The sequence below is a fragment of the Emys orbicularis genome, chromosome 11 (assembly GCF_028017835.1).
Source record: "Emys orbicularis isolate rEmyOrb1 chromosome 11, rEmyOrb1.hap1, whole genome shotgun sequence".
NCBI lineage: Eukaryota > Metazoa > Chordata > Testudines > Emydidae > Emys > Emys orbicularis.
This window is the reverse complement of record NC_088693.1, coordinates 28,958,300-28,984,995: the sequence shown is the minus strand read 5'-3', so window position 1 is coordinate 28,984,995 and position 26,696 is coordinate 28,958,300. Positions and strand designations below refer to the sequence as shown.

The 26,696-nt window shown below is 39.7% G+C and overlaps 1 protein-coding gene across 1 annotated transcript in view; it reads right to left on the bottom strand.

The window, feature by feature from the left end:
- Positions 1–26,696, bottom strand: part of GALNT13 (polypeptide N-acetylgalactosaminyltransferase 13) — a 324,991-nt gene that overhangs the window by 37,416 nt on the left and 260,879 nt on the right. The window contains exons 9-10 of the mRNA XM_065413193.1: positions 25,440–25,579; positions 20,063–20,161 (exon numbers count right to left, since the gene is read on the bottom strand). Of these exons, the coding sequence (XP_065269265.1) occupies positions 20,063–20,161; positions 25,440–25,579 (239 nt within the window). The remainder of the gene's footprint in view (positions 1–20,062; positions 20,162–25,439; positions 25,580–26,696) is intronic.

The following is a 26,696-nucleotide window of genomic DNA, read 5'->3' as shown; positions in this document are numbered from 1 at the left end:
AGCTGATTTAATCCTAGTAGGTAGAGCCCTGTGGGGATACAAAATGTATATCCATAGATATAAAGTGGATATCTGAGGAGCTGCAGGACTCTACCAGGAACCACAGCGGCAAAAGCAGCAGCACGTCGGGCCACCGCTCAGAGGAGCCAGGGCCCTGCACGGGCTGCTACTCTGACATGGCTGTACTGCCCCCAGCCCTGCCCACTGGGGCGAGCATCAGGCTCACCGGCAGCTGTCCCTGGTCATGCTAGTGTGTGCAAACGGCTCACATGCACCCGGACAGGAGTCCCTTCCACGCAGCGGATTGCGTCTCCTGTCCAGGAGCATGTGAGTCGCTTGCACACACTAGTGCGACCAGTGGGCAGGGCTGGGCTGGGGAGGGCGGTACCAGAGGAGTTGCCCACGTGGGGTGCTGGCTCCTGTGAGCGGCAGCCCGACATGCTGCTGCGGTTCCTGGTAGAGTCCTGCAGCTCCTCGGATATCTGCTTTATATCTGTGGATATAAATTTTGTGTCCGTGCAGGGCTCTACTAGTAGGCTCTAATTCAAACTGCAACGGAAGGACATTTCTTGATGGGACTGTCTTACTTAGTTTTGAAAACAGGTGGTGTTTTAGGCAACAATTGTCAATGATAAGTAATAGTCATATCTAATTACTGAAAGAAACAGACACGATTGTGGACTCTGCATTAATCTGCACTGACAAATTTTGTTGATGAGAACATGTGAGTCACTTGAGTCACAGTTGTGCTAACAGATGTTATAATACTCAAATGGCCAGAGAGGAGACTAGACTCCATGCATCTCTCTCACAACTACACACACATTTCATTTGAAAGACTTGACTATGAAAGGTTCAGTCTGGATCATAGACCTAATGGGTTTTTTCCACTCAATACAGCACAGTGGGAATGGCCCTGGCTTGTAAATTGAAAAGCTTCCTTAATACATATCTAAGGCTTGGTCCACACTGTGGCGGGGGATCGATCTAGGAAACGCAACTTCAGCTACGAGAATAGCATAGCTGAAGTCGACGTTTCCTAGATCGAACTAAATTTACTTACTGCGGGTCCACGCGGCGCAGGCAAGCTCCCCCGTCGACAGCGCTTCCTCCTCTCGGCGAGCAGGAGTTCCGCAGTCGACGGGGGAGCACTTCTGGGATCGATTTATCGCGTCCAGATGAGACGCGATAAATCGATCCCAGAAGATCGATCTCTACCCGCCGAATCAGGCGGGTAGTGTGGACCTAGCCTGAGAAGCTCAAGCCATGGAGCATATTTGAACTAATATGCCAGTGTTCCATAATACTGGAGAATTTTTTGAACTTGCTTCACAGCACTCCTTTATGAACATCTGATATTTAAAATTAATACTCCAATGGTTCTTGTTTACAGTAATTAAACAACTATTTCCCCCATCTTACTTAAGTTATCCAAAATGAAGCTATAAGCTAAAAACTCAAAAAAGTATTTAATTTTTAAAGACAACAGCTAGACGAAGCCATTTTCAGGGGTACGGGGCAAATCATCTAAATTTTTGTAGATTCCAAGGGCAGAAAGAAACATTGTCATCATTTAGTCTGACCTCCTGCACATCACAGGCCACAGAACCTCACCCACCCACCTAGACCCATAACCTGTGTCTCAGTTACCGAAGTCCTCAAATCATGTTTTAAGGACTTCAAGTTACAGAGAATCTATGATTTACTCTAGTTCAAACCAGCAAATGACCCATGCCCCATGCTGCAGAGGAAGGCAACCCTCCGCCTCCTCCCCCCCCGGGTCCCTGCCAATCTGACTAAGGGAAAATTCCTTCCTGACCCCAAATATGGCCATCAGTTAGACCGTGAGCATGTTGTCGAGACCCACCAGCTAGACTCCTGGGAAATAATTCACTATAGTAACTCAGAGCCCTCCCTATCTAGAGTCCCATCTCCAACCATAGGAGATATTTGCTACAACAGTCAGTCATTGTAGGCAATCATACCATCCCTTCCACAAACTTATCTAGCTCAGTCTTGAAACCAGTTAGGTTTTTTGCCCCCACTATTCCCCTTAAACAGCTGTTTCAGAATTTCAGTCCTCTGATGGTTCGAAACCTGTGTCTAATTTCAAGCCTAAACATGTTGATGGCCAGTTTAGATCCATTTGTTCTTTTGTTAACATTGGCACTTAACTTAAATAACTCCTCTTCCTCCTTCGTATTTATCCCTTTGATGTATTTATAGAGAGCAATCATATCTCCCCTCGCCATCGTTTGGTTAGGCTAAACAAGCCAATCACCTTAAGTCTCCTCTTATAAGGTTGGTTCTCCATTCCTCTGATCATCCTAGTAGCCCTTCTCTGCACCTGTTCCAGTTTGAATTCATCTTTCTTAAACATGGGAGACCACAATTTCACATAGTATTCCAGATGAGGTCTCACCAGTGCCTCTGCTACTTCGAACACAGATGCCCCCACCTTATAGCAAAAATTCTTGTTATTAGTCCCTAGGTACATGACCTTGCACTATTAAATTTCATCCCATTTCTATTACTCCAGTTTTCAAGATCATCCAAAACTTCATGTATGATATTCCAATCCTCCTCTTTTGCAGCAATACCTCCCAACTTTGTGTTAGCTGCATATTTTATTAGTGCACTCCTACTTTTTGTGCCAAGGTCATTAATGAAAATGTTAAATAAGATTGGCTCTGTAGTGGTCGCTCACTCTCAAGTGGGGAGGGAGGTCACTCCACCTTGTTGTCTGAGGCAACAGCGCTTGGGCTCGGGACGCACTGGCGGGGCCAAGTCAAAAGCAGTCTATAGTTCTGTGGCCACCTAGTAGAGGTGCACAAGTAGCAACAGTCTAAGGCTCTTGCCTTCCTTCGGATCAGCTGGGCACTGAGCAGTCTTTAGCCTGCAGCCTGGCAGTAATTAACAATGTAATGCTCTGGCCCTGTGGGCGGGGCAGAGCAGGGAGCAGGCTTTAACCCAAGCTTTCTGGCTAAGGCAGCCAACAAACACTCAGTTCAGGCTTCGGGTGAGGATGAACACCCACACAGTCTAGGGACTCCAGAAGAAGGGGCACTAACTGAGTCAAGTATCCTAGTTTGATGGACGGTAGGTTCACACAGGCCTCCTGGCCTATGGTGGGGAGTCGGCCACCCTAGGGGTGGAGTGGCAGGGGTAGGGGGACGCGGGCCGGCCTGACTCCACTGCGTCCCAGCCCAGGGCCCTAACAGTGGCGGAGTGGTCCGCCACTGGGTCAAGCTGGGATCCAGCTGTAACAGACTGACCCCGAGTCAGTCAGCAACGTAGCTGGACAGTCATCGGCTGCCCCGGGCTACTTTCTTCTCCCAGGGGTTTGGTACCTTTGTAATCCACAGGTCCTCTGGGTACACAGCGGACGTTAAAAATCCTTGCTATTGGGCTTGCAATTTCATATGCCAGTTCCTTTAATATTCTTGTATGGAGATTATTGTGTCCCCCTGAGTTGGTCCCATTAAGCTCTTGGAGTTTGGTTTCCACTTCGGATGTTGTAATTTCTACTTCCATATCCTTGTTTTCATTAGCCACAATGCCACTATCCCTCAACTCCTCAATACCCTCATTAAAAACCAAGGCAAAGTATTTGTTTAGGTGTTGGGTCATGCCTAGTTTATCTTTAATTTCCACCCCATCCTCAGTGCTTAGCAGTCCTATTTCTTTCCTTATTTTATTTTTATTTGTATGGTTAAATAACCTTTTACTATTGTTTTTAATTTCCTTTGCAAGGTCCAACTCTGCTTGGCTTTTGGCAGTTCTCACTTTTCCCCTACACTTTCTAACCTCCAAGAGGTAAGCTTTCCTTGCTGATCCATCCCTTCTTCCATTTGTTATAGGCTCTCTTTTAATAACTTGTTTCAGATGCTTGCTCATCCAGTTTGGTCTGCAACTCACCCTACAATTGCTTGGGATGCAGGCTACAGACAGTTTCTGTAATTTTGACTTAACGTAATTCCTAGCTTCCTCCACATTCAGATCCTTGAGTTCTTCAGACCAGTACACTCTCCTACTTCTCTTAATTTTTTTTAAGTTTGCCCTATTGAAATCAAGAAGCCAAGCTGCAGACCTATTTTTGTTTATCCTTCCATTTAGTTTAATCTGAATTAGCTCACGATCACTTGAACCAAGATTGTCTTCCACAACCAGTTATTCTAGGATGGTCCTCACTACTTATCAATACTAAATCTAAAATGGCATCACTTCTTGTTGGTTCAATGATTATTTGGTGAAGAAATCTGTCAGCTATCACATCCAGGAATATCTGGGTCCTCCAATCTATATCTCGAAAATTAAAGTCTCCCATAATCACATAATTCCCAGTAGGATTTATTTCAGGAAAATACTAAGGAGGTCTCTATCCATATCCCAATTGGATCCCGGCGGGTCCATAGAATATCCCAAACACTGTGTTAGTAGAGGGATATATATATATTTGTATAGTTGCCTTGACTTCCTTTCTAAACCAGGTCAGTTTTTTAACCAGTACAGCCCTCTTCCTCAATTGTGGCTTTTTGGGAATCTAATAAGGTGTTCTTACAAGATTCCCATCATTCACATTTTTTTGATTAAATTCTTCCTCCCAGCTGACTTGGTTCATAATTGGTTTTCAGCTTTTCATCAAAATTTCTTAGACTGTAAGCTCTTCAGGGAAGGGACGGTTTCATCCTCTGTGTGCTCAGTGCATAGTTCATTGTGGACACCATCAGAATAAAATAATAAATAACATTCATATTTCATCTGATTATTTTAAGAAGAAAGAATGCTACTTCTTTATAAAAGGTTATCTCATGTACCCAGAAAATAAAATCTATCAATTAAGTCATGCACCAAGCAGAAAGTGAAGAATCTTCTGAATGCTTAAGTATTATTCTCTGAAGACCTAAGGAATGGTAGGTATTTCCTCTTATTTAATAATAATTCTAACCCAGCTCTATAAATTGCAGAGTATTATTAGTAAGTTTTATATACTGAATTAGGGTTAGTTTAGCTAATTAATTCTTTTTGGTAAATTAAGAAGGCCTAATTCTATTCCCGGATACTACAGATACCATATCTGAAAAATGATGTAGACGAGAGCTGACAATATCCATTGATCCTGTTCCCCACATTTGTGAAGACAAATCACTGAAACGACAGCCTGCTTAACAAAAGAAGCCAGTTTTAACAAAACCCATAAATGCTGTTTTGATGTATGAAAATCACAGTTTTGAAAGCAGTTAGTAATGTAAATTATAACTTTGCCTCTGGACTCTTCACTGATGTGTAGCTAATAAGGAGCTCTCTAAATACCTGAAAGTTTACATATAAATTCAGCAAAAGCAGATATCCAAATGCAAAACTGAGCATTTGTGGATTTGGTTAGTGATGAGCCACCCTCCAAAGGTTTGATTCTTATGTGCAAGTTTAGATGATACATTTAAATATTTTGGTCTAGAAATTTCACAGGATCACCGCCTCACAAGATGTTGCAGGTTGAACAGACGGGGCACAAATAATGGTTCTTGCTGCTCTTTCATAGTATTCCAACTTTGCATTTTGTGTTGCAATAGCAATACAGAACTGGGGATAAGATCAGTGATGTTAGATAATGGGATTTAAACACACAAAGAGATTGTGGCACAACAATTTCCCAGCATTAGTTCTCCATTTAGAAAGGCGTTCAATCAGAAGAAGGCCATCTGTGTGTTTATTAACTTCCTGGGTCTTTACCTTGCAAAATTTGCTTCTTGTGAATATTTCTCTAATTCCTTTTTGAATATGTTTACCCTTTCAGCTTTTGCTGATGCCTTTGACAGTTCATTCCACACATACATGACCCTCTGTAAAGATATTTTTGTTAATATCCATTGTTGCCCAGGCCTTTCATAGCTTCAGTTCATGTTCTCTTGTTTTTGAGCCTGTTGAATAGGCAGTTTGAAGAACAGCTGGCTAAAGCTGAACCTAGGCAAGACTGACTGGATACTAGTAGGAAGATGGAAGACCTTTGAAGAACTTGCTGCCTCTATACTATACCCTTCTATTGAGGACATCTGCCCACTGATTGTTAAGCCAGGCTGCTGCAACACTGGGCTCCTTTTGGACATCTGAGCATTTTTAGATGCTCAAATAACCATGGCAGCACAGAACATCCACTTACATCAGTTAGTGGACAGAAGAATACCATTTCCTAACAGACTCAGATCTGGCTACAGTGATCCATACATTTGTGACTTCCGGGCTGGGTTATTACAATTGATTATATCTGGGATGACATCACAGACCCTGAAAAATCACAAAACAGCACAAAATACAGCAGCTCATTGTTTAGCAACACAGGTCACTGTGAACAGATCACCTAGTTGCTCTTTTCTATACACTGACTGCCACTAATTCCTGGTCTCTGTCCTCATATTCAAAGCCCTCAATAGGAATGGGCCTATATTCCTAAGAGGTTGCCTCTCTATGCAACATGACTTCCCATGATAACTAGCCTCTGCATGAAAATATCAACAAATAGAGACAGGCTTGTGAGCGCAGGAGACAAAACTTTCACAGCTGAACCTCAACTAAGGAACTCACTCCCAGATAAGAATGATTTGGGGCATCTTTTTGTTCAGGACTACCTGCAAAACTCTTTCTTTCTTTCTTTCTTTCTTTCTTTCCATAAGGGCTTCACAAGCACATATACCCACTCCTTAACACACACACGACTAAGCTATTTTTCCTATAGGCTGGGAAGAAAGAAAAAGATATTTTTTATTTCTTTTATTTTTAAAACAGTGCGTATCAGATAAATGGAAAAAAGCTATTAACATTTTTAATAATTTTAAGTATTTGGGAGATGCTTAGATACTACAGTGTTGTGGGGAGGGGCATATAAGTACGTTGATAACATACAATAAGATAACTATTATTCTATGAAATGGCTTCTACCTTTTCTACCCCCATCTGAATAGCTGATAGCTTTTTCTAATTAATGCAATTCTGATCCAGACAGTAGCTATGCAAACATACCCAGTGGCTGTAATCCCTGGGAGTTTCTGTGATCAATGTGATTATCTTCCTATGTACTTTTTTCAGTGTTTATATATTACCCCTGTAATGTGATACCTAGAACTGTCCACAGAACAGCAACTACATAATCAGGAATGACTGCTATGCAACCACAAGCATGTCAAAGCCTATGACCAGCATGACTATAAAATGACAGTTATTTTGTGTATTACTGACATACAAAGGAGCAGACCAAGTATTCCACTCTGCTTGAAGCAAAAGTCTGAGAAATTAACTTGATTGATCAACACTGGTTAAGTTCAAAACAACGCAATTTACTCTTTAGCAAGTTAAGTGTTGGTACAAATTTGTACCATTTCCCTATATTGGGATTTCAAGCAATATTTAAAATTCTATTATTCTTTTATGTTTGGACTATGCAACCTGGTGTTTATTATCTTCTGCATCGAACATCCACATCAATAGCACATTTACCTTCGCAGACAATCTTTGGTGGGTGCAATCTCTACAGGGAAAAGAATACCAATTTAAATGTTCTAGAGTTCCTTAACACACAGTAAAACAAAGTTAATGCAATTAAATTGAGTATGCCTTGATCTGCATGCTATTATGTTCTACAGATTGCGACAGTAAGATTATCCTAACTAATCACTCCTGAAGAAATATATAAAGTTTCTGAACTTGGTAACAGGGATAAGTACAAATGGTTTGTACAATCATTGGATCAGGTTCAAGATTAACATATACTTGTAATTCCTTTTTGCCTCAGGATGGACAAATCAAAAGATAAAGGGAATGTGCTCCCCACAATTGATCGCAGTGGGTCTTTGTCTGGGCAGATGAAAAGGGTAGATGGCCCCTTGAAAAGTCCCCACTTCCCTGGGTTATGAGGGGAAGGAAAAGGGGGCAACACCTGAGGTGAGCAAGATAGAACCAGAACCCCAGCTCAGATGGGGTAGCACTGACCTACTGGGGGAAGGATATTTCTATCTTATGTCTTCCAGGTGGAATCCTTGCCACCTACCTGCCAACTAGTGAGAAGGAGGTAGGACACATGCTGATGGCATGATGCAGTGTCAAATAAGCATGTAGCTTCAGTCATCTATGAACAAAACTCTCCTCTCAGATCTGAGGGGAGATTTCTGGCAAGTATATTTTATTGGTTCTCCGAGGATTCATAAAATAAGAAGTCTAATGCCCAGGATATTAAATATACTTTAATACTATGTAGACTCAAATAGTGAAGAAATGTTCTCTTCAATAAATAAAATAAATAAATAAATAAATAAATAAATAAGCCTCAAAATCAAGGAGCAGGTAAGGGCATTCACTAACTGTACACCTCTCAGATAGAAAAATCACATTTATTCTAGCCGTCATATTAACTATCCCAAGCCTCCCAATTATTTTGAATTCACCTTTCTTAATTGATTTAAAGCATTCTAATAAAAGCTACAGGGAAAGTGCTTTCTCTTCCCTCTCACATTATGTTGATGCACAAAGACATTAATTGATGAAAGCCACCTTAGGCAAAGCATTCAAACCGAAGTTGATTATACTACCAATTAAAGAATACACGCAAATGTTACCAAGTTTCCAATTAGGACATTTTAGGGGGCAAAATATTACAGCAGATTTATGCATACTCTGCTTACTCATTTTCAAACTTGATAGTTAATTATGAAAATCTTGTAGTTCACGGAGGTATTTTAGCATATGGACAGATCCAAAATATAAATGTAAATATTTGCGACTGAAAAGAAGAGACAAAGCATAATCAGATATTTGGCTTCATTTTACAATAATATCTTAGTATGTTTAGTGACCACGACTTTTACAACACTATGTTGTTCAATGGACAAATCAGTCAAGTGCCTGTTGAACCAGGAACTATGCCAGGATGTTTAATTGCATGAAATTAACTCATATCTCATCTAGCAGATTTTTGTACCAACAGCAGTCATCTCAAACTTGATCAAACCAGAGTTCATTTTGCAAAAAATACTAATGGAAAATTTACTCCACTGTTCTCTCAGCTCTAATAATAATAATGAATATTTGTTTGTTTATTTAGTTATTTTTGGTGTTCATACCCAGATGCTTCTAAGCATATTAAAAACCTAAAACCAATAATTACTGTAAGGTAACATGGCCCAATACTCAGAGCCAGTATAAAGTATACAAATATTAAATAACATTAAAATAAAAAATATACAGTTTACACTTTTTGTGAGGTAATTATTGTCAGTTGATGACTTTGGAAATGTCTCTTGTACATATATACAGTAACAATTATGGAACATATTTTCAGGAAAGGACATTTTAGTTTTACAGAGATTCTCAAATATGTATTGCTAGGGAACTAGTTTTCATCATGTGCAGAAGGATAGTATTGTAAAATACAGATGAAATAATGACTACTGTGCTGATGACAACCATTTTTCTGATTTTCAAACATTTATTTTCCACACCAGTATCTTCTATCAATTTCTGAACTGCTGCTATCAAATCAGGAACACGTAGGGTGACCAGATGTTTTATAGGGACAGTCCCGATATTTGGGGCTTTTTCTTATATAGGCGCCTATTACCCCCCATCCCCTGTCCTGATTTTTCACACTTTCTATCTGGTCACCCTAGGACCACAGTACATATGTCTTTCATAGAAATTGCAATAAAAATTGACTTTTTGGTTCTGGAGTTTCATCAAGGGTTTGTTGAGACAACTTTCAGTTCAGAATGGATGGCCCTCTAAAGAAGCTATAATAAAAGTCTGGCTTTGCTCCCAGGATCTTAGAACATTAACTATATAAACAAGATTCTTTCCTTTACTATCTGAAATGGACACGATGCCTAAAGACCAACCAAGAATGGAGCCCCTTTGTGCTAGGTGCTGTACAAACACAGAGTATTAGGTAGGCCCTGCCTTGAAGAGCTCACAACATAAATAGATCAGTCAGCAACAGGGTATGGAAAGGGGTGTACCACACAAGTGGAGTGAACAATGTAATAGCAGCAAACATCATGTTAGTTTCATTTTGAAGGGAAAGGGATTAGTTAGGAGGTAAAGTTAAATGGGAAGAAAATGGATGGGAAAGGGGACATTGAAGGATAGGGGAGCAGAGAAGTAAGAGGGGCAGGTGTGGAGTGAAGTGGAGTAATGCTGAGTTGCTTCCTAGACAGTTACTTAGTATTGTCTTTATTTATGACATTTTAAAATTATGGAAATGAAATCTAACAAATCATAAAATACACTCATACAAAGATCGATAAACCAGACACTTCAGGTGAAGCACAATTAAGCCATATGTGTTTGCCCAATTGCACTGGCACTTGACTCTCCAAGTAGGAAAGTTTGAGATCGTTCTGTTAGTTTCATTTCTGTGATACTTTCTCGTATGTAAATTCTGCAAAATCACCAGCATGCCTTTCTTTGGCACATGACAAATTTCTTACCTTAATGTCCAATTATGATTAAATAAACTATTTTGCCCTTTTGAATTAATGTGTTTAAAATGCATTTAGATGGATTGTATAAAATGTTAGAATTATTGCTACATTATAATTAAAATAAAATATTTAAAGTTTGACTAATTATTACACTTATAAAGCCACATTGTGATTTTTCAGCAGAACTCTCTATTGAAATTAATGGCAAGTTCTCTTGTGCTTAAAATCAATGGCACAATATGGCTCTTAGTCTTTATGATTTGGCAGGGTATTTACTGAGTAAAAAATTACTCCACATAACATACCTATAATTGAGAATTTCTATTGTAGAAAATTCTCTCGAGTAAGATAAAACATACATTTATAGTTATAGTCAAAATTGAGTAGATTCTCAAAGTCAAGCACATAGCTAAGAACATATCTTCCAAGTATCAAGACTTTTTTACATGTAGTTGTGTAGAAACCCCTCGTACTCACTAGCATGTTACAAATACCTATCCTGTCGTTAAGTATGCATAGAAAGAGAATTCCACAGATGGATAACAATCCCTAAAGATTTGTTACTTAGAATTCTACCTTGAGAAAGGGCTCTGCATCACTTCCTTCAATAAACTATATGCTTTTTGTCATTCAGTTTCTAATCTGTTCTAAGCAGTCAGTATAGGACATAGGAGGAAATGGTTTCCTCATATATATATTTGCTAAAACACATAATATGCCTGTTCTAATGTCACTCTGCAACAACTGTTACCATGTGAGGTTTTATTACTAAAAATAAAACTAGGGAAAAATCTGGCTGGTTTCATTCTGGATTCACTAAGAGCCCAATCCTGCACCACTCAGGAAGTACTCAGCATCTTGTAGGATTGGGTTCTAACTGCCAATGAACCAACAATGTCCATGGGCTCAGTCCTGTTAGGTTGAGAGTGCCCTCAACAGGAGTGCAGGGCACTCAACACCTCTCCTGCATGGAGAGTACTCAGCATTGTACAGGATGCAGCCCTAAGTGACTGAACCTCTCTTAGCTGTGTCTTGCTTTTATATTATTATTCATATAATATTCTTCTTGGGGAGGTTGGGAATCATTTTGAAATTGGAGAATGTGGTTTTGATATAGGCTATACCTATGTAACGCATACTGTGACCTCACCCCCATATTGTCCCTTCTCCCCCATCTATAAACCTGGCAGGTCCCCTAAATCAGTGCTGGTGCAGGAGTCCTCAAAATGCAAACTTCTGGATCTTTCTACAGCTCCTGCACAGGGGAAACCTCCCTAGGCTGGACCTGGGGCATTTAGGGCCCCTTTATGTCTCACTGGCTCATTTACCTGAAGTAAAAAGGCTAGGGCAGGAGTGAGGATCTCACTCGCAGTCTCCAAACACATAATATTTTTTTTAGTTGCTTACAGCCTGACACTACAAGGGGCTGCACATTTCCAGAGATGAGCTGAATGCTGTTCACAGCACCATGCAGGAAGATCCCAGCACCTTGTAGAACTCACTCCAAATCAGCAACTGTAACATATAATTTAGGTTGACTATGCATTTATTATTTTTAGAAGAAAAGAAAACCCCAACTGATGAACAGAAATAATTAAAAAATTGAATAGGGCAATTGCTGAGGAGTGGCTTAGCTTACCATATTTATTCCATCATTTGGATAGCTCTGAAATTTTTATCTGGATGCAACAACAAAAAGAATTTTTATCTAAAGCTTACATCCCAGCTGTTAATAGTCATTTTCTGCTTTTGCTAGTCTCAGATTTACAGTCAGCTATCACATAAAATATCCTTCTTATTAATGACATTTAGAAAGAGTACTTTGCAAGGTAAAAAGATTTGGTAAAAGCATTAATCTCTAATGTTGCATTAAAATAAAGCAGAACATTACCCCGAATAAGCCAGCATCTTAAAAAAAAAAATCAGCTTTCAGAATTACCATGTAACACTCTCTTGTGATGTTCCATTACAGCAGGACAGGATAGATCTGAGCAACCATGACTAAAGACTCCCAGAATAACTTCCTACAATATGGTGGAATGAATGCCAAATAGGAAAGGATTACAGAATTGTGATGTTAAAATGGAGAAACAGGGATTGCAAAAGTGACCACAAACATCACTGCATAATACCTTTGAGGACTTTACAAACACTGGGTCTAATTCACACTGACTTACAACACACAGAAGGCCTTTGACAGCGTTTTGCAAGGACATTCACCTCCTTTCACCATCAACAACTTCCATGGAGTTTCATGCTGTGAGGTGAGTTATGTACGTATTCTCATCTGCATTTTTCTGGTTGGGAAGCTGAGGCAGAAAGGTTAAGCGGCTTGCCCGAGAGAGGGGTTCAGTGTTAGAAATGGAATTAGAACTCATTAATCCCTGCGGTGTGAGCCTCACCTCTGCTCCAGACTCTTTAAACTGGGTAAAAGGACCAGAGTGGGGTAAAGGGACCCTAAAAGTGCCTTATACAGCTGGGGAAGATGACCCCAGTGCCAATACTACAGAGATAGCTGTAAGGCTCTAAGGACCTCACTGCAAACCGCCACATAGGGGGAATGTTGAGGGAGGGCTGGGGGGCAGGAGGCAGTGCTTAATTTGTGCCAGGGCTGAGTCCCGGCACCTATAGGCTTAGCAGTTCATAGCCCCTGGGCTTGCCGCATCGGTTATGAATGCAAAAAAATTGCTTGAGCCCCAGCACCTCTTCCATTACAAGTTAAGCACTGGCAGGAGGTCTTTGCTGGGCACGGGGAGCAGGGAGCGGTCTTTAGCACTCATCAGAATTGAGATTCTGGACAGCCATATGGCAGCCCAAGGAAACTACTGTAATTTAGATAGTTCTTCAAAGCTGTCTAAATTATGTGCAGCTTCTTGCACCTAGAACAGTCCAGGATTAGGAGGATACAAAGGTGGCTACTTTAGCCACTACCCCTGGGCTGTGAGTTCTGTGCTGTGCTTCTTAGGGTATGTCTACACTTTGAGCTGAGTGGGTGAGATTCCCAGCTCGAGGTGACATACTTGTGCTAGCTCTAATCGAGCTAGCATGCTAAAAATAGAGAGTAGCCACAGCAGTGTCCTGAGTATGTGCCTAGGGTCTCGGAAGGGCATGTACTCAGGGGCTAGTTTATCCTGCAGGTCATGCTGCTGCAGCTACTCTCTATTTTTAGCAAGCTAGCTCAAGCATGCCTCCTCGAGCTGAGAGTCACACCCCCACTTTGCCACCTACACAGCTGAGTTGCAAGCGTAGACGAGGACAAAACATGTTCAGCACAGTTTCAGAAAGCCATCGTTTAAACCAGGTCTAGCATAAAATTATAAATAATTAAATATGTAGCAAAATAAAAAGAACTACACTCATCTACTACTATGTACATTTCATAGCTCACCTGGATTTTTCACTGTTTTTCTCCCATTGCATTTGCCTTCATCATTCCTCCTGTCAAGCCGACATCAATCCGTGTTTATATTTTGAAAATATAAAATCTCACTCCTTAATTTTAACCTGCTGCTAAACTCAGAAGACTCGGAAAAAACCCACTGCGCAAGGTCTCTTCTAATCTAGGCTTCTCAAAAGGTGAGCTCTTTTGTTCATTTAGTTCTGAAGATTTAGTGACTAAAAGAAGAGCTAAGAGGTATTACAACAAATGTCTGTTGATGGTTTTAAATTTCTTTTTATTAAACACACCTCACTGGGAGAAAGGCAGGCCTTTTTGCTATTGTACTGAATGTGTCAAACACAATACAACCACTGGATCTAAAGAAAGGAATTCAAAATAAGTGAGATGAATGAATGATGAACCTTGAAATTCAAGCTTTTTTGTTTATTTGACTTATCTTTATAAGAGAAAAAGAGTGATTGATTATATATTCTTGCTCTTCCTACAAATGTGTGTGGCTAAGGGAGACATTTCCCATCTATTACCATAGAGAGCCAATATTACTAAATTTTAATGTTTAAAAAGAAAGCTTCTTTTGGTAAAGCTAACATATAGGAGTAGCAATTGTAAACTTGCATTAATCTCCAGTTCAGACTTTTTATTTCTTTTTCTTGTGTGTGAATGAGGGTATGATTAGATTATTGTTATGAGCAGAGGCTCTATTTCTGAATATCCACAGTAACAGAAGCCATTTCCATGGTAACATAATAAAAGAGTAGCCATGATGCCTATGGAGATGATTCCAGGCAGACAAACCACACGGCTGAGTCATTCTCTACCTGACCAGTAAAATCAACTGATTTCAACTAAAATAACAAAAATCCTAGAGGTCAGCTATTGCAAAAGTGGAATGAAACAATGAAGGGGCTTTATCTAGTGTCTGATTTTGATAATCATTAATAATGCATCTTCCTGTGTGACTCACTTATTGCCAAGTATCAGGGGGTAGCCGTGTTAGTCTGTATCTACAAAAACAACAAGGAGTCTGGTGGCACCTTAAAGACTAACAGATTTATTTGGGCATAAGTTTTCGTGGGTAAAAACCTCACTTCTTCGGATGCATAGAGTGAAACACTTATTGCCAGTGTTCCATTTAATCAACAATCTATCTGCAGGTACAGGTTTAATTGCCACCTCTCCCCCCAGCATCAAATGGTGAGGAAACTTCATGGGGCCGGCAGTGAAAGGGAGTAAGGAAGAGACACATTTGCCAAGGGATAATAGGTAGCTCCTCCCCCAGGAGTCTCTGGCACCCACTGGCCAGCTGAAGGAGACGGGTGCTGATTGGCCAGCATTCCCCAGGTTCCAGGATTTAGCGGTGCACAGGAGCCATGTGGAGCCCCTTTCAGCTCCATTCCAGCAGCCCACCCTACCCACCTGAACTAGGAATGGGAACCCAGCCTGACTGATGCTGCAGGGTCTAGCCAATCGCCTGTTTAGGGAGTCAGGAAGGAATTTTTTTCTCCCTTGGGCCAATTGGCGGAGGACCGGGGAGCTTTTTACCTTCCTTGCAGCACCTTCAAGCCACAGTGGGTTAAGTAGGAACACGCTTAGTACCCAGCTGAGTTACGAGGGTGGAGTTGTTTATTCATCATGGCATGCAGCCGGTTTCCAGGGCAGCTAAGAGAATAAAATTAATGGTTTCCGAAGGTAAAAAACGTAGGATTTTGATGATGGGCCTTGGGCTCAACGTGACAGGGTGAGACCTTTTGGCCCTCGCAACCTGAGGTCCCCACCCTGCTGTACAATTTGTCTCCTTCACACGGGAGGAGGGTGCTAGGATTCAGAGAACTGAGTCTTGGGGGACAGTCTGGGGAGATCTACCCTGTGTTATGGGTTATATGGTACAGAGCCCTGTAACTCCTGCACTGGAACCAATTAAATACCTGATATAAAAGAGGATGGGTGATGGGGAGGTAGCACCCCTCCTCTGTTTTAAAGTTTAATACAAATTGTGGCCTGCCACTTAAATTTCATACATGTGTCTGTCCTCATTTTGCTGCTGTGTCCATGTCAAGGCGTATATGCTCTTTCCACTCAGATATCAGTACACAAAATCTATTGACTTTATTTAGAACCATTAGTATTTGGCCCCTAGATCCTTTACAGTTTTTCCCTTGCACAGAGGCCAGTTTTAAAGTTGCAGTAAGTTGTACTGTACAATTTGTAGCTTTTTAAAAAAGGGGTTAGTAGTTAACTCATCAATGCACCATAATTGGTGGTTAGCAGTTATCAAATGCACAGGTATTACATCAAAGTATTATATCCTGGCAACATTGCTAAAATGTAGCATAGTGATTTCTTCACCCATAATACATCAAATAAATCTAACATATAGTACTATACATGGCTTCATAATCAACAGAGCTCATTTTCTTAAGACTTTAAATGTAACATTTTTTGTAAAAGAAATGTTAAAATATATGGTCTTTTCTAATATTTTAGCCTTAAAGTCCCTTGAAATGCTTTTGAGATGTTACAATTACAAAATATTTTTAGCAAGATTTGTGAGCCATGAGATATTTGTCTTTGCCTCAAGCTGGGAAAGCTTGCATACTTTTTGTTCAGAAATCCTAATGAGCCTGGTATTATTTTTGACATCCTTTTCAATCTGAAATAGTTCTATTTCATAGCTACATTTTGTTAGCTATACAGTCCCTCTAGCACTTGCATTCTGTCCTATTTTTCCTCTTTCATTATGAACTCCCATTAATGATAATAAGAGTTATGTATGAGTACTGATGGATAACGGACCCCTATATTTAGGTCAAATATGAATGGTTCATGCTGAGTCAGCAAAAATAACACCAGAAATATAAGGTAACTCATTTGCATAAGCAAATATAGGGATTTGAAAGTGCAATGGGTAAATTCACAGTCTGCATGTGCATCCATTGTGCTTACTTGGAAATGTGATCCCTAGTGTGCATGCATGATGGACAAAAATAATCTGGAGATTTTAAGAATCCTTCAATGGATTGTGACACCAGCCCAGGGAAGCTCAGAATCCACCATTGCCATTAAAGAAAAATATTAGAGCCCAATCCAGCAAACACAACTACCAGGCAAAGCTTTGAGTGCCCTGAGTAGCCCCATGAATGCCAGTGGGGTCACTCAGAGTGGTAAGCACTGTCGTGATAATTGGGCTTATGGATTTACCCTAATTGGGAGTTCAACTGTAAAAAGTCAGTGCTAGTTCACAAGCTGTAACGATAACCTACAACAAACATAGATGGGAAAAGGTATGAAATAGTCCAAACAAAAAGACTTACTGATATAACTCAAGGACTGTGTTAAGATCATGCTTAGTAAACCAGAAAAGTGTAGAACCAGAAATCAGTGAACCAAAACTGGTGTGTTAGAAACTAGACCTAATTGGTGGACAAAATAATGAGGGGATGGGCTATTCTCTTTGTGGGTTCTTAAAGAAAGACGTTGGGAGAAAAATTGGCTACTGGAGCGAGCTTCATCATCATGACTATTACCCCCTCACCTCCCCGCGCATCTCCTGGAACCCCAGGCCCTCATCATCCTAGTCATGGGAGATGTCCAGGCCAGACCAGGCCAGAGAGAGGGACGCAGATGACATGACCACCTCTACCAGCTCCAGCTGAAGCACAAACACCCAGGTGGGATGAAATGGGATTTGATTTTAACAGCAGCAGCAACAGCTCCAGCCCATCTCAGCTAACTTCTCTTTTCCCAAAAAGGACAGTTACTACCCTCTGATTCATCTCAGAGACTGTCAGACAAGGATTTTTTTTCCTTCTAAAAGCTCTCTCCAGCTAAAGGGAAAGGGAACAAGGGATGTTGTTAAAGTGAAAGCTTATTTAATACTTTACATTTCAAATGCTATAGCTGTTTTCCTGCTTTCCTTTATCTTTCATAAAAGGTTAAGATTTTTTAATACTGTGTTTGCCCTGGTACTACGCAGGCTGAGGTCTCTGTATACCAAACCCTGGACAGTGACTGGGTTATGTTAACACCATTAGCCCATATATTCCATCTTAATTAATACAGCAGCATTACATCAAGCAGTGACCCTTTCTTTGTAAAGGGTCCTAAATACCCTTGCACACTAGAACTATCCCCAATATGTGTCAGAGACAGAGTTTTAAATAATACCTCTCTCTCTGATATAATACTTTTCATCAGTTTATCTCAAAGTGCTACACAATCTTTAATGTGTTTATCCTCACAACAACCCTATGAGGTATGGAAGTATTATTATTATTATTATTATTATTAATAAAGTAAAATTATTACTTATGACAGGTGCCAAGTTGACAGATCAGATACAGTTAGCAGTAGTGCAGTGATCAATCATAAAAGCTAACCAACCTGCCTGAATCCTGACCTGACCTGGGAGGACCAATTCTAGAGTAAGAGTATTTCATTCTCCATGTTCATTCAGCCCTTAGCCTCTGCTAAGGCTTCAGAACCTACACAAGTTACTGGTGAAATTCTCTATATCCCATTGGACAGAAAATATCATGTTGCCTCTATATAAATCCATGGTACGCCCACATCTTGAATACTGTGTGCAGATGTGGTTGCCCCATCTCAAAAAAGATATATTGGAATTGGAAAAGATTCTGAAAAGGGCAACAAAAATGATTAGGGGTATAGAATGGCTTCCGTATGAGGAGAGATTAATAAGACTGGGACTTCTCAGCTTGGAAAAGAGACGGCTAAGGGGAGATATGATTGAGGTCTATAAAATCATGACTGGTGTAGAGAAAGTAGATAAAGAAGTGTTGTTTACTTTTTCTCATAACACAAGAACTAAGGGCCACCAAATGAAATTAATAGGCAGCAGGTTTAAAACAAATAAAAGGAAGTATTTCTTCACACAACACAGAGTCAACCTTTGGAACTCCTTGTCAGAGGATGTTGTGAAAGCCAAGACCATAACAGGGTTCAAAAAAGAACTAGATAAATTCATGGAGGATAGGTCCATCAATGGCTATTAGCCAGGATGGGCAGGAATGGTGTCCCTAGCCTCTGTTTGCCAGAGGCTGGGAATGAGCGACAGGGGATGGATCACTTGATGATTACCTGTTCTGTTTATTCCCTGTGGGGCATCTGGCATTGGCCACAGTCGGAAGACAGGATACTGGGCTAGATGGACCTTTGATCTGACCCAGTAGGGCCGTTCTTATGGCCAATCATAGACATTCAAAAAGACCCTATTAACACATTTATTACATCCATACTAATGGCTTAGATGCAGCTGTCAGATTTGGAGGTTAAAAAGGTCTCACCTATATTTTTTAAAGTGCAAGTACACTTTTGCACACACAAATGGCCCAACGGGCAAGTGCAAGTGAAAATCCCTGACTTGCATACCTTTAATGTGCACAGTGTATGCTCACTTTTGCATACACACATTTTAAAAAATTATGACTATGAGGTTGTAAGCCATCCAAAGTCTCATCCATTTCCATAAAGGATATTTTTCCATAAGCAAAAAAATAAGAAAACATTCAGGACCAAATTTTCAAAGCTGGTGTCTACATTGAGCCTTATGGTCTTTGTTTGCTTACAAAGAAAGAAATTTATTCATTCAAGAGTTTGGCCAGAGCTGCAAATGGGGGTCTGTGTGTACAACATATACATATTCAAAGTTTGTAGCCACTATCTGAAAATTAGGCCTTTGGAGTATTGTTAAAATTCATAAGTGGCAGGAAGTTAAGTAGTAAGTTTGGAACTCTGTCTTCAATTTTCATTATTTTGCTCAATAATTGCAACCATAGCTTTTGTTTTATTACCTCTGAATACAAGGTGATTCTACACACCTACATTTCTGCTGCAATACCAAAGCACGATTAGGTAAGTAAACTGTTTCATGCTGCCAAAAGTAAAAGGTACATGGGACAATACATGTTTGTTGCCCTGTGAACATGAAGCATAATATTTAAATACCAACACTTAAAAATACCGTCCTATTCTGCATCAGTAAAGAAGCCGCAGTGAAGTGTTGAAGGGAGAAATTTTAGCTTTGACTCTTTTTTAGCCTCAGCATTACCTTCAGTGAATTTAAATCAGGCTGTTCATATATATTATTTAGATGATTGTTGTGCCTTAGTTTCCACACCCACAGATTAAAGAACATCATTCTTTAAGCAATTACTGTGTAGCTAATTTTTTTTTTTACCTGATTTCCTCCCATGCCATGGCAGTTGAATATACCCACTTTTTCATTTTCCTTGCGGCCCATGTTATCCAAACATTGGTTGGTTTCAACATTTCTGATCTGAAGAAAACATAAAGGTGAAAACAAGTGCAGGTAGTTAAAAGGAAGAGAAAAAGAAAAGAAAAGAAACCAGAAGACACTGCAAAAAACATTAGGATTAAATTTGTAGACCTAGGCACTACAGATGCTCTTTGAAAAATATAATTCCAAACCTCACATTTATGTGTGAAAATAAGATAACTGCATGAGCAACTACTCAACTGAATGTTCAGTTACATGATCCAAATGCACCAATGTTTTAACCTGCAACATGTATGTACGTTCCCAGCTTTGAACAAAGAACATCTCCAAGCACGTGAAAAATATCACAAAGCAGCACATTGTGATTTAAATGATATGTTAATTGTATGTATAAAAATTCACTTCTCCCTCCATGTCAATGGACTGTTTTGCCTTAATTATCTAATAAAATATGACCTTTCCTGAAGAAAGTGATATAGGACAAAATTATTTGTCTTCAAAATTCGTCGTTGTTTTTTAAGTGCAGCAGGGCTGATTCAACTCTCCATCTTTCCCAGGTAGATCCACTGAGTAACACACAGGTCCTGTGTGTGGTCCTTGCAGATAAGACCATAAAGACTGAGGCCCATCTGCTCTGCACAGACTTTAACAATCTTATGGCACTTTCATAAGTGTAATGGTTTGCCCTGATGCCCTTTGACTAAAAGTGGTTCTCTCTCCTCCACTGTAATACAATATACTGTGCACTTGGTTGTCACCAGCATGTGTTGCCCATATTTTAACACGAGGCTCCAACTAAGCATTTCCCCTTACTCTGACAACCCTTCTATCCTCATGGGTGCACACAATTACAAAGGAGTGAGAAATTTGGAAATCTGTTTATTTTTCTCCATTTAAACAAAACCATTTGCTCAGAGCAATAAACATGGAATAATGCACTAGATGGGAAACTTCTCTTCAATGCACTTTAATAGCATATTTTATAGTTTGCTTCTAAAAACACAATGATGGATTGACTTTCAGTAGTGCTGAGCATACAGAGTTCCCACTAAAGTCAGTGGGAACTTAACATGCTCAAACGGGGAATACTTTTAAAAATATAGTTGGCACAATCTGGTGTATTCCCAAGGCAAAATATTTGCTCTTCAAGAGTTCTGGTAAGACCTCCCTAGAAAAGATGATTTTGTAGTATCTGGGTATCTGTCTAGGTCCTTATATTGTGTCCATCAACATGGTGCCTGTGTGGCTACTTCCCAGAAAAGTGGGTGAATTCAGAAACAGTCTCCTCAACCCTTTCCTTCACTTTGCAGACAGAACTGAAACAAGTGACACTACAATCCCTTTTGAGGCCCCACCAGCACACCATGTGATACTGTCTGGCACCCCAAAGTTTCAGTGAAGCTGCATGTACAAAGTGTGTAAAGTGCTCATCATACACATAAGTTATTCTTTTATTGATTACCCTTCTTCAGAAGAAAGGGGCTTAGACCCTAAAGAATGTGTCTTACAAATAAAAATTTCCCCCGTCAGTAGGAGAGGGGGAATTTCCAACAGCAATATACAAAGTAAAATGCATCTTTAGCTCTCACACATCCTTTATGAAAAAACATTGTGATACTGCACAATTCCAAAATACTTCAATGTCTTGATTAAACATTTATGTTAAATACAATTATCCATCAGCTGCAATTTCAAATACCACTTACTGAGGCCTAACTGGTACTGTATGTATGGGATAAATCAAGCTGGAATGTAATTAAATCAGAATTAAATCAGCGATACAAGTAAAATCAGATTATTTTAATATATTACACAATGTCAAGGAGGACTGGAAGGGGACTGTCTTTAGAACCTAACAACGTTGCTCCTTAATCAACTAAAGGAGGTCACTATTCACAAACACAAGGCTCTCATTCAAACGCTCAGTGGTGTTATTTTACAGCCCTCTCAGGCCTTACTGGTCCAGGAAAAAAGAGACTCTGACAGGAAATTCAACTAGGGAGTTTTACACGGTGACAGGCTTATCACTAAGATATTTGGGATGATAAAGATATTTCTGTTTTTAAATTGCTTTCCTTCCCTCAAAGGAAACCATCAGGGTGTTTGCTCTTAAACAGTTTATTTATTTTAACTCAGGTTTGTTTAAAACTCTGCTGTGCAAGCTAGATGTGTGGCTTTCTGGGGTATCAAAGGTCCATAAGGCTGGGTAATATGCCCACACATCAGCTTGATCTCTTTAGAGACAGGTTGGTCTGGTGTATATGGAAATGAGCCATTTCCTCTGCAGACAGGAGCTATGGAGCTGCTTGGGGGATTGAGTATCAGAGGGGTAGCCGTGTTAGTCTGAATCTGTAAAAAGCAACAGAGGGTCCTGTGGCACCTTTAAGACTAACAGAAGTATTGGGAGCATAAGCTTTCGTGGGTAAGAACCTCACTTCTTCAGATGCAAGACAGTGAGGTTCTTCTTGCATCTGAAGAAGTGAGGTTCTTACCCACGAAAGCTTATGCTCCCAATACTTCTGTTAGTCTTAAAGGTGCCACAGGACCCTCTGTTGCTTTTTGGGGGATTGAGTTCATTTATAAGTGAGTAGTGCTACTCCCAGTTCTAGCGCTATCCTTCTTCATCGCCTTCTCTTCTGCAGTCCACAGTCTGTAGCAGGCTCTATGTATGACTCAAATGAGGGGAAAGGGAAGGTTCCAGGACTAGGTTGTTCTATTATTAAAAAGCAGAAGCAGCTTCAGCTGCTGGGGACTGGGGACTACTCCTATCCTGAGCCAGGGGCAGTTGGATAAGCTGCTCTCCATATGTGGTGGGGGAGAACCCTATCTCACATGGTTGTTGAAGGAGGATCCCTGTCCAAGCTTTATTTTCCTTTTCACAACAGCATCACATTATTCACTTATATTAAATGTGTGATCCACTAGAATGTCTAGATCCCTTTCTGCAGTACTGCTGCCTAGACAGTTATTCCCCATTTTATATTTGATTTTTCCTTCCTAAGCATAATACTTTGCATTGTCGTTATTGAATTTCACTTTTGATTTCAGACCAATTCTTCAGTTCATCAAGACCATTTGAATTCTAATCCTGTCCTCCAAAGTGCTTGCAACCCCTCCCAGCTTGGTATCATCAGTAAATTCTATAAGTATGTTCTTGTAACACACTGCTGGGAATACTGACAGCTGTGTGCCACTGTTACCCGTCTGCCTGAGCAAGAGTGAGTTTTGCTGGTGATTAGACTGTGTGTCAGCTCCCTGCCACACCAGAATCCCTCACCAGCAAACTCCTCAAGGGCTCTCCTGGCCCAAGCCTTGCATAGCAGGTAACAATCTGTGAACTCCAGCCACCAAACTCCTCAGATATGTTTCTCTGCAGCGCATAGCCCCTGCCATTGTGCAATCACAGAAGATGTTGAGTTCACTGTTCAGTACATCACTGCTTATTAATTTAACTGGGGTAAATATAGCCTTACCTTCAAACACAGCACTGAATTGGTTTATAGTAAAAGTATACAAAAGAGCCCTGATTAAGTGATCCCAAAAGGGATCAAGGTAGAGATGTCACAAGCAAATAAAAGTGAAAACATGCATCCAAAAGTCTAAAACTTAATCTAGCAAGATATGGTCTTTGTTCAAGATGGTTTCTCTCACCCCCAGTCTCCTTTCCAGCTTTTTACTGGCCAGCCTGGCCGGGACCTATCAGAGATCAAATTGCTTGGTGTCTCTGTCTCCTAAGGCGGAGGATAAAGATAGTCTCTCTCGCTCCCCACCCTCCTTATATCCCCACAGGGATGTTTTTGTCTTATAAGTCAGGAAGGGCCCCAGGGGATTCAGTCTCCTGTGCATCTCTCTGGGGTGAAGAAGCCCAGTTAATTCTCTGCATATCAAGTTCAGGATCAGGATAGGCCCTGCTGGTTTAGCTCGATGGCTTTGTTTACTGCTAATTGAAGTAAAACCATATTCCTTTGTCTAGGACAGACCTGCTTCTCACTTTTACCTAGGCTAGGTTGTCTGGCCTTAAATGTGTTAGTAACATCATACAAAGGGAGTTCATAACTCACATATAATGTTATATATATATATATATAATATATAACAATGTTATAATGTTAACACTCATCTAAATAGCCTCTAACCTGTTCTTTCTGTGGTTTGGCCTGGGATCCTTCCCCCTTGTTGTTATTAATTGTGTTAAGCATCTGATCACCATTAACATTTTTAGTGAAGACTGAAACCAAAAAGGCATTCAACACATCCGCTTTCTCGGCTTCATCCGTTATTTGCTCTCCTTCCCCATTAAGTAATAGACATCTCCTGTCCTGTGTGTCTCTCTCTTCTGCTCTTCGCAAATTTCCAGTATTATCCTCTATAGGTGCAAACATCCACCGTTGCTGCTCAGCTGGCAGCCAGCAGCGGAAATTGACAAGCACGAGTTTTAGTTCACAGATGCTGCTTGAGTTTTTGTTCTCGTTTCCATAGAAACCGAGGCCGTACTGATGAAAATAAGGTGTTTTTAATGACTATTTTAAAATTTTCACATACCCAGGTTTGCCATTCTGACATTCTCTTCCAAAACCTTATTATTTCATGCTTATTAAGTACGTTCTCTCTAACACCCTGTTTCTTACTTTTTAAATAGTTAGACTAAAAACCCTACTGTGGATTTTACTTTGCATAGCAATTCCCAATTCTTATAATGTTGAGGTTACTTTGCTGAATGTAAGAAAAACACAAGTCCTTTTGATTGCTGTTCTACCGGTAGTTATATTTTTGCACAAGTATTTAGAGCTTTTAAAAGTCAGCTCAGATAAAACATAACCTACTATTTAAAATATTCTTTTATCTGACATTTAAAGAGGTCTCTGCACTTCGTTGCATTAAAATCTGTTGTTTGTTAGGAATGTTTGTGATACTCCGCTGTAAGCTACACCACCAGATAACAGAGCATAAATGAACAAACCAATTTGTCAAAAATGACCTCAGTTATATTGCTCTATCCATAATCACATAAATGCTACTGGAAAGCATTTTCTCCAACTAAAGCACATTATTTTCATTTTAAAAGTATTAGTCACAAGCATTATTTTTCCCAACATGCTTTGCAGTTAAAAAGAGAAACCTTTAGGTATGAACATTTATGAAGAGACATCCCCTTATGAAGCATGCAAAAGAAAAGCAGTATGTTTAAAATAAAAAGATCGGGTGTGGGGAACATTTCAAAGCATTTAATTGAGAACACTGCAGAAACTCTAGCTCATTAGCAATGCCCCCATATGCACAATTTTTTTTTTACTTAACCAAAAGAAATAATTCATACCTCACCAAGTGAATAATAGCGTCTTGGAATCTGGGAGTCTGGATAGATGTTTTCTAGGTACCATGAAAAGGGTTTACACTTCAGATTTTCTCTTAGTGCTTTTCTGACTGACACATCACCATAATCCACTTTGACAACACCTGGAATTTTTCAGAGAAATACATAATCAATGTATAGTATTCTTTACTGCTACACAAAAATGTCACTGATCATTTTATCATTTTCTAATTCCTATAATTATAGCTTGACAAGATACAATTGCATGTAGCAGCTGTTACAACACTGATATTTTTGCTGCCATCTACTTTAAGAAATTAAAGGCTAACAAAAACAATATTTGTATTATTTATAATTTTCTAATATGGAAAATATAGCCATACAAATGTCTTTGTTTCCATGTTGGATAGTTAATGACATATGGTATAAAATATTATTTATTTAGTAGCTCAGAATCAAAGTTAAATTTGAACTAACCTAAATAACTGAGATCCATATCAATTTATCCAGCTTCATTTTATATAAAAAGATTTCAAAGCAGATAATTTTAAGTTCTATGATTCACACTGTTTTCTTTTGCTTTAGTTTACCAGTGTTTCTATGTGCTTTGATTTTCTAAGAAAGAAAGAAAAAAATAGCCATCTAATATTTAAGTACAGTTTTAAAAGGCATCTAGCTGGTGTGTTCAAATTTAACAAATTGTTTTGAGAAAAATAACTTGAGAGGAAGAAGGATTATTTTATCAAAACCCTCAAAAATTAGTTCATTGTCTTTAAAAAGTTGACCAACTGTCATAAAGAACCCACTGTCTTATTACAAATAAGGAAGTAACAGTGCTGCCTTTTTCAATCAATTTTGTTACGTCTACAGGAGAAAATCCTGCCTCTCTTTCCCTCTACTCTATGGGTTCATGCTGCCCATGAGAACTAATGCTCCACACCTGCAACATAACCACCAGCACAAGCTGGTGCAGATAGTCTCATAATTTGCTGTTGTTATAAACCAACAGCAAATTACTACCCCTTGGAACAAGAGAAACAAGGAGGAGATTGTACCTTAAAGAGGTGTCCCAAAGGCACAATGCCTCCTGGTGCTACTGTGGCATGGTGCAGTTTAAACATTGCCCCTTACTCACAGATGAGCCTAAAGGCACAGTCAAGTGCTAATATCTGTTCATTAAAATAAATACAATCACTACACAATCTGCTTTTCTACAGTCAATATATGCTCAGAAAGTCATGTTCTCAGAAATCTAATTTG